This window comes from Mustela nivalis (assembly GCF_964662115.1).
Source record: "Mustela nivalis genome assembly, chromosome: 17".
Classification (NCBI taxonomy): Eukaryota; Metazoa; Chordata; class Mammalia; order Carnivora; family Mustelidae; genus Mustela; species Mustela nivalis.
The window spans coordinates 45,054,053-45,062,483 of NC_139036.1; the positions used below are offsets into that span (position 1 = coordinate 45,054,053).

At 50.3% G+C, this 8,431-nt stretch overlaps 1 protein-coding gene across 6 annotated transcripts in view; it reads right to left on the reverse strand.

Annotated features, from left to right (window-relative positions):
- PLEKHM1 (pleckstrin homology and RUN domain containing M1) overlaps nt 1-8,431 on the reverse strand; it is a 46,524-nt gene extending 38,093 nt beyond the window's left edge. Inside the window, exons 1-3 of one of the 6 annotated variants that reach the window (XM_082706464.1) lie at nt 7,942-8,431; nt 5,135-5,274; nt 1,741-1,829 (exon numbers count right to left, since the gene is read on the reverse strand). In XM_082706464.1, coding sequence (XP_082562590.1) covers nt 1,741-1,788 — 48 coding nt within the window. In that variant the 5' untranslated portion in view covers nt 1,789-1,829; nt 5,135-5,274; nt 7,942-8,431. Of the gene's footprint in view, nt 1-1,740; nt 1,830-5,134; nt 5,279-7,941 lie in introns of all 6 variants that reach the window. The other 5 variants (XM_082706463.1, XM_082706461.1, XM_082706460.1 and 2 more) reach the window with 5 other exon arrangements.

Below are 8,431 nucleotides of genomic sequence, written 5' to 3' on the forward strand. Positions count from 1 at the left end.
GCAAAGTTCGCACAAGCTAATTATACAAAACAAAGCTAGAGCACCGCGGTACTGATTTTTTTTTTTTTTTTTGCAAAATGCAAAGGTATTTGTATCTTTTTGTTTTGTTTTTTAAACTGAACTTCAAACGAAAACAACAACAGAAGAAACTGAACTTCAGTGAATTGATATCCATATAAATCTCGTGTTTAAATTCTGGTTCCATCACATTACAGCTATGCGAGCTTGGGGAACCCACCCAGTGCAGCAGGGAAGTGGTCTACCTTACTCGCCTGACTATGGTTCCACCAAGAAGCAACAAGTGCTGCTTTTGAACAAGAAAAAGGGATCACAGTCTACCCCAAGAAAGATCCCAACTGGGCAGAGGCTCAGGTGAGTGTCAGCTCGGTTGGTCACCAGCGGGGTCACCCCAGACATTTCACTTAACCTCTCTGAGCTTAATGTCCTCACCGTTAAACAGAAGGCATACTCCCTGATCTACAGCACTGCAGGGATTACCCGGAGGGCAGGACTGGTCTTTTATTCATCCTTGGATCCTTGACACTTGGCACAGTGCCTGGCACATGTAGGTACTCAGTTAAATGTTCAGCAAGTAAATTATAATATAAGGATAGTCTGGTCATAATATGAGCATGTCAAAGTTACCTAAGTGTGTGGAAAAGGACTAGAACGGAATGCAGAAAAACTGGTTTGAATTGTTAGCTGATAGGATTACAGATAAATATTTTACTGTTTTTGTTTTTATTTTAGCCCAAACAGTTCATTTTAATGTTCTCTGAAAAGTTGAATATTCTTTTTTTTTTTTTAACAACAGCTTTAATGAGGCCTAATTTACATAGCATAAAATTCACTCATTGAAGGTACACAGTTCAGTAGTTTTGGGTATATTCACAGAGTTGTGAAACTACAGCCACTACCTCATTTTAGAACATGTTCACTGCTTCAGAGAGACACACTGTGCAGTCACTCCCTATTCGCTGCTTCCCCAGTCCCGAGCACCCACTCATCTACTTTCTGTCTTGACGATTCACCCATTCTGGACATTCTGTATACATCAAGTCACACAGGCAGCAGCCTTCTGTGTCTGGCTTCTTTTACTTGGCATGTTTCCAAGGTCTGTCTATACTGTCACTGTGTATTGGGACTTCATTCCTTTCTATTGCCAAATCATATTTCACTGCGTGGACACCCCACATTTTATTTATCCATTCACCGATTAATAGACATCTGGGTTGTTCCCACTTCAGGGCTATAATGCTGCTATGAACCTTCATGCACAAGTGTTTATGTGGACGTAAGTTTTCAGATCTCCTGGGCACGCACCTAGCAGTGGAACTGGGCCACCACTTAGTCTTATGTCATTTTGATTCTAGCCATCCCAGAGGGTGCAAAGAAGTCTCTCGTGATTTTGAATGCATTTGCCTAATGTCTAATGATGTTAGGCATTTCTTCATGTACTTGTGGGTCATATGTATGCCTTCTTTGGAGAAATCCTTGGTCTTTAGGTAGCCTATATTAAATGACCATCATTTTTTGTAAATTCCCATTTTGTCACCAATAAGATATTCTAGAAAGGCCAGGATCTTCTCAGAGCCTGCTTCTGCTCTCACTTTTTCTCAACCAAGGCCTCACGTTCTGGGCAGTCCTTGTTCATTTCAAAGCAAGAAAAATCAATGAAATGGCTGTCCTGTGCACCCTTCCCCACCCTTCAGCATCGTCCCCCACCCCCTCGCAGCCTACCGGGATGGCAGCCCGGGGATCCAGTCCATTCTCCACCACTGAGAGCATTTCCACTCACACAGCAGCTCCCTCGGAGAATCACATGACACCTGCAGAGACAGATGGTGGCCAGCTGAGCAAGTTCCAGCTCACCAGCCCTAGCCAACTCGCCCTCTGCCCCCAGCAGGCAGCAGGAGGTTAGCCCGTCTTCCTTAAACTGCAATGGAAGGGCATTTGAATATACAAGGAAAAGCTAAGAGTGGATTTTAAGGAAGGAAAGGAGGAAGGAAAACAAATCCGTGGGCTCAGATCTCAGGAGATGCGGAGTCCTGTATGTCATGGATGGGTCTGGCCCAAGCAGTGTCCAGAAAGGGCTCTGGATTCCACACCCAGTACTGGCACAAAAAGCAGGACATATAAGGCTGATTTAGACACAGAACTAAGGGGGCAAGGAGGTGTCAAGGGCTCACATGGCCAGGAAGCAGGGGCTCACAATTCACACTGATGGCCTGGGTCCTGCAACTGCCCCCTGTGACTCCTGTCCCAGTCTGGTGTCTGCCAGCTCAGCAGTGACAGTGACAACTGAAACAGCTTCCAGAGGGAGGGCTCTCTCACTACACATCTGCTTCTCCTCAGGCTAAACTGGAGAAGCACAGGGACATGTCTAAAGGGAGACGGGTTTGACTCTCAATTTGCTGCTAATCAGCTAAGCATGCTGGGGCACCGTAGCAGACCTCTCCGGATGGAGAAAAGAATGTGGAAAATGCCTAGCACAGGGCCTGAAGGTACTAAGGAGAAATAGTATCTACAACCCTAGTGTTTGTGGCCATCCAAACCTACAGGCGAAGACTGCCAGGAGACTGCCAAGGCGTGAATGCGAGTAGCTGAAGTAAATCCCTCAGGGCACTGGCTTCCTCCTGAGGGGGGCTGAGGTGGGAGGGCTTCCACCTGAGCCTAAAGGGGGCTGCTGGCTGGCCTGACCTCACCCCAGCCACTTGGATGGACCAGTATGGGGTAGGCACCTTCCCATCTACACAGACCTCTAGTGACCACACAGCTGAGCATGAGGGACACCCAAAACTAGATCATTGCTGTCCTTGTTCTCAAAAACTCCTGGTCCAAAGAAGTTAATAAAGCCGAGCCCCGCTAAATGGATTTTGTACTCTTTCCATATACTGCTTCCTGCATTCCTCCTCATCACCCTGGGAGGGCTGTTTTATTATCCTGATATAACAGATAAGAAATAGAAGCTGACCCAGGTCAAGGAACTTCCTTAGATTCCAGGGCTGATAAGCGGCAGACTCCACCACCTCCCAATAGGACCAGCCTTCTCTCACCCCTTCTGGAAGAGGCCAGTATGAGCTAGGGCTAAGGGATAGGTGGGGAGGGAGCAGGGGAAGGCTTAGGAGAGGGCTCTTTAGCTGAGGGCCCAGGTGAGGGGGTACAAGGGAACATCAAGGTCAGGCCAGCAGGAAAGGTTTACAGAGAACAGCAGGGTGGCCCTAAATGACATTAGATGCTCTGGCCTATGGAGCTGCTGAGGGTAAACAGGACCCAGAGCCAAGCTTCCTAAGGAAAGGCATACAAAGGGAGGGAGGTCTGTGTGTGGGGGGATGGCCCCTGCAGCACCAGCTCTGGTCACAGCGCGACAGACCACCAGAAAGAATGCTGGCCCCCGGCCAAAGTCTGTTTGACCACCTCTCCTGTCGCCATGTTCCCGGGTCCTAATGCCTGAGGTTCTCAGAACCCTCCTCTGTGACCAGCTCCATGCTCTGGCCACAGGGCGATGGGAACAGGGGATGGGCTGCAGTCACAGTCCCTCCTGAAATTGTGCCTGGTCCTGGAAGTGAGGTTCCTTCAAGCCTATCCTATGCAGTCCTGAAGGTCAAGTCCAGGTTCTCTGGTCCCAAGACCTTGGCATCCAATCCCTTTCAGCAATTCCAGTGGCCTAAGGCCTCCCTTTAGACCTGTTGTTCCAGACAGAACCTCAAGCTCCCAAACTGCCCTTCCCCTGGCCAGCCTTAGAACTTGGATGGCAACAATTGGAATAGTAGGTCCATTAAGGCCTCACTAATGAATTAAGCCAAAATAATAGAGTATTCATCGGAGGGAGGAAGGCTTATCAGTGAGTGGGTGCTCTGGCCAAGTCAGGGTCTGCTAAAAAAAAAAAAAGTCAATGGACACTGAGAGGTCAGAGCAGGGCCGGACAGGAGACAACTGTGGCCTAAAACGAAGTGTCAGAAAACCCACAAAATGACAACAGTGCAGGGAAATCAAGAAGAGCCACTTGACAATTCACAAAATAGGATGAGACTTTGGGGTCAGGCCAAAGTTAAGGGCACGCTTTTCTTTGCAAGGAGCCAAAGCACCCTACCTGGGCCTGCCTGTCCCCCAATGCCTCAGGGAGGCAGGAAACCAGCTCAGAGGCAGGAACATGACAGTCTAGGAGATCTCTGGGATTTGGGTCTCCTGACAGCTAGGTCACCACTCCAGCAGGCTCCTGGCAGGTCCAGACCCCCAATCTATCATCCTATGGGACTGGCTTCACTTCCTATCCTCAGAACAGTCTTCACTAAAGAACCAAACCAAAGAGGGGCATCTCTTCGGGAGACCCAGGCTGAGGAGAACAAATAGAGAGCCCCAAACATTATAGGCACAGTTGAGCAGAAAAGGGTGAGTGGCGTCTACCTTTAGGAACCTCCAAACCATCCTAAGTCTACCTCTGCCCTTTAGTATTGATTCACCCTGGCACAGGATCTCATTCTCTAATCTGATTTAATTCTTAAAACAATCCTGTAAGAGGAGGATGATTATGCCCCATTTTACAGAAGAGAAAACTGAGGCTCTGGAAATGGGCCTCAGGTAAGGGACAGAATTCTCTGGTTTCCTCATTCAAGTCCTATGCCTCTCAGTTCTTGGTTCAAAGAGTTGTAGGCAAACTTATTACTCAGACTGTTCTGAGGGACTCAGAAGCTCCATTTTATCTAAGAAAGCCTAAAACCAACAAGAAACAACCTTGCCCACCAGATCCGTAGCATACTAAAGGGACAGGCCCCACACACTCAGGTGCCACATCTCCCAACAGCTGGTTTTACCAATGGAAACAGGTACTGGGACCCCAACCTTCCTAGGAAGGCCAATGGAGCCCCCCTGGCCCAGATCAGTGGAGCTTGATTCCAAGAACTGTCCTGCTCCCAGGCCAGCCCTGAAGATACTCCCTAAGTCCCTCTGCAGCACAGATTCTTTCCATAGTAGCTAGGTTTCAGAACTGTCCTTTCCTAAATGTTCCAATGCACAGGAAGGAAACATTCTGGTTGATTTTCTTTGTTACACGCCCTTCTATATACTTCCAATCTCACTTCCTCCAGAGACGAAGGAAGAATGAAAAGAAGACAAGGGCTCAGACGAGGCTTACATTAAAAGAAGAAATGGATGACCTGGCTTCACCGCTTTTGAAATACTCCATTCACCAGTAAACAGCAACCTCCTCTTCTTGGAGACTTCCCCGCCATCCGCGACAGCCTCGGTCTCTACAGCCTGAATCCGATCCTGCACCTGGCTATGCAGAACAACAGGCTGGTGTTTAAGCCCTCCAGCTGCTGCCCCAGGTGATGAGTCAGGGTTTTCAGTCGGAAACGAGTGACAGAGTTATCTTCTGATTCAGAAAGGCAGCTGATCCTCCAGACATGTGAGTGCTGAGTGAGTGAACAGCACCTCCCTCTACCTGAAGAAACTTGGGAGTTCTGGACAAGGGTCCAGAAGGATGGGATGGGTGTGTGTGTCTGGGGGTGAAGGCGACTAGGCCTTTGAAGCAAATGAATACCAGCTGGAGGGCAAGAAACTTCTAGCTTGTGATTCTCAGTCTAAAGGCTAGTGGGTGAGGCCAGAAATGTGAAGTGTATGAACACTGGGTATCTTTCTTTCCTCTCTCCCTCCTCCCCTACAACACACATTTCCCCCATATTCTTATTTTTTTTTTTAAGATTTATTTATTTATTTTCAAGAGAGCGAGAGAGCGCACATGAGTGGGAGGAGGGGCAGAGGGAGAGACAGAGAGAATCTTAAGCAGGCAACCTGGCCAGCATGGAGCCCAGTGAGGGGCTCAATCTCACGGCCCATGAAATCATGTTCTGAGCTGAAACCAAGAGTCAGACACTCAGCCAACTGAACTACTCAGGCACCCCACGTCACCCCCATATTCTTGTCCCACATCCTTTAGGATTCCAGCAGGGACCAAATTCTGAATGAATGAAAGCAGAAACTTTGCCCCAACTCATTCACCATTGCATTTCTAGTGCCCAGAACAGTGCATAGCCCACAGTGGTGCTCAAAATACACTTGCTGAATGAACAGATGAGTAAAATAAGAAGGCTCAGGGCAGGTATCTCCACTCCAGACTGTTAGAAGTTGGGGTATGCAACTTTTCAGTGGGAGGGCCCCTGTGGAATTCCGTCCATCATACCAAGCTGCCTGTAGATATACCACACCTTACTAAAGGTAGAAGGGAATTCAATTTTCAAAGAAGCGAGACTATAAATGGCAAGCAAAGACAATGGGTCCTCTTTGGGGCCCCTTACAATTGCTGCAAAACGGCCAATCCTTTGGAGTGTGGTCACCAGAATAAGAGGGGATGTGCACCCAAAAAGCCCAGGAGATCATAAATACTAACAGTGGGGCCTGGGTGTCTCAAGAAGGTCTAGTTACTGAGATAACTTGGCTCTTTAAGTTCATGGGTCACCAAAATGGTCAAAAATCAAGGACAGTACCGGCAAAAAGAGGTAGCAATTCAACAGCCTCTGAATCCACCTAATTCTTCAGCCTCCCCAGGACCCACTCACCTACACTCTTCACAACATGTAACATCACCTCTGGTACTGTTTCCCTGTGTTCTGTATTGGGACTAATCTGCAACCAGCTCTGGCTGGTGGGGAGCACTACGTAAGGGTCCCTTCTAAGTGCCAGGACAACACTTATGGACATGGTTCTGTGACCAGAGCCAACCCCACACAGTGGAAGCCTCTGAGTTTCTACAGATTACCATCCAAAAGGAAGTGGTAAGTCTCCACTGTCCCAGTCTGATGGAGTAGCCATCCCTCACCTTCCACGTATTTGGATGATACCTACCATTCCAGCAGCCAACACAGTAATGTAATATGAATGCTAAAAACACAACCCTTGAGGACAACAGGTACAGGGGACCAGACATCCAGGAAAAAACCCCTGAACCACAGGAGGTGGATCTCCCCTCCTCCACACTTATTTCTTATTTACCTTCGGAGGCCCTGCACCCATGCAGCTGCTCGGCAACTGCCCAGCTCTGAGAAAGCACCCTGATTTGGCTGCTGAGGGGAAGCAAGCGGGGTTGGCAGGGGACTGCTCTACGTTCTCTGATCAAATGGGAACCACGTCAAGGGAAGAATGGGTGCAGAGTTGGGGTGAAGAAATGGGGACAAGGAGACCTCATTTTAGTAACACTGGGTAGGGGTGGTAACTGGGGAGGCAAGAGCTGGGGGCAGTTTAGCAAAGACTTAGGGATGAGGGGTCCTCAGGATGGCTGGAGGTGATAAGAAAGGATGTGGTGGGCTCTGAAGTTAGGGGTTGAGTCTGTGAGGACACGAAAATACATGTAAAACTTAGTATAGGGCTGAGGTCAGAGTTATTAAGAAGAGGGGGTGAGCTCAACAGAGTGTCTGCTTTTGTGGTAGGTATTAAATGAGGGTGGGTGGAGGTGGGGTGAGCAGAATTTGGGGGGCTGAGCAGGGAGACTGGGATAAGAAAGCTGAGCCAGAAAAGGGGAAAACCAGAATGGTGGGGATCAGAGGAGGTTAGCGTGGAACACTGCGGCTGTCAAAGGGGGTGAGGGGTGAGGGAAGCGGAGGGATGTGGCTGCGCTGGGGGATGGAACTGGACTACTGTGGGGGTCAAGAGTGTGGCCGCATTTACGCAACACCAGGGATGAGGGGGTGGGGGTAAGGCCTGGGCTCGGTCCCGGGCGGGAGAAGATGGAGGGGACGGGTCAGCAGTGGCTGTGCGGGCTGAAGGGTCAGGTCAGAGTGGGGTGGGGTGCGGGGTTCAGACCGGGAAGGGAAGGGGCTCTGAAGCAGCACAGTCTCAAGGCAACAAGGGGTTTGGGACCACGGACAGAGCTGGTGGCCCACCGCCCGTTCGCGTTTCGGCCCCGACGCCCGTTCTCGCCCTCCTCGCCCCCGACCGCTAACTCACCAGACGGAGCGGGGAGGTGGCGAGGAGCACTCCTGGCCGCAGCAGCCTCTCAGCTTCCAACCCGACGCTGCGGCCTCTCCGCCACTGACAACAGGAAACGACTCTCGCGGCGCCTGACGCAATCACGTCGGTTGGACGCCCGGTCCCGCCCCTAGCCCACGGAGCCAATCGTAGGGCTGAAGGAGCCGTGGGGGCGGGGCCAGCGCTCCCGCAAGCCCAAATTGCCAAACATCTAGCAGGTGAGCGATCTGGGAGGCTCGCAACTCTAGGACCCCAGGTGTGCGCGAAGAGGTGGGGCCACTAGGCGAGGTCACCAGCGTCGGGCGGAACGTATCCTCCTGTCCGCCTCCAGCAGCGTCTGTGTCAATCTAGATCCTGGCTTCTGGGTTCCTGACCTCGCCTGGCCACAGCACCGTCAGTGCAACTTTGCGACTGTCTCTTGGCCTGCTGTGGGAAGGCTCCCACTTGTAAAATCGGACCAATAGCCTAC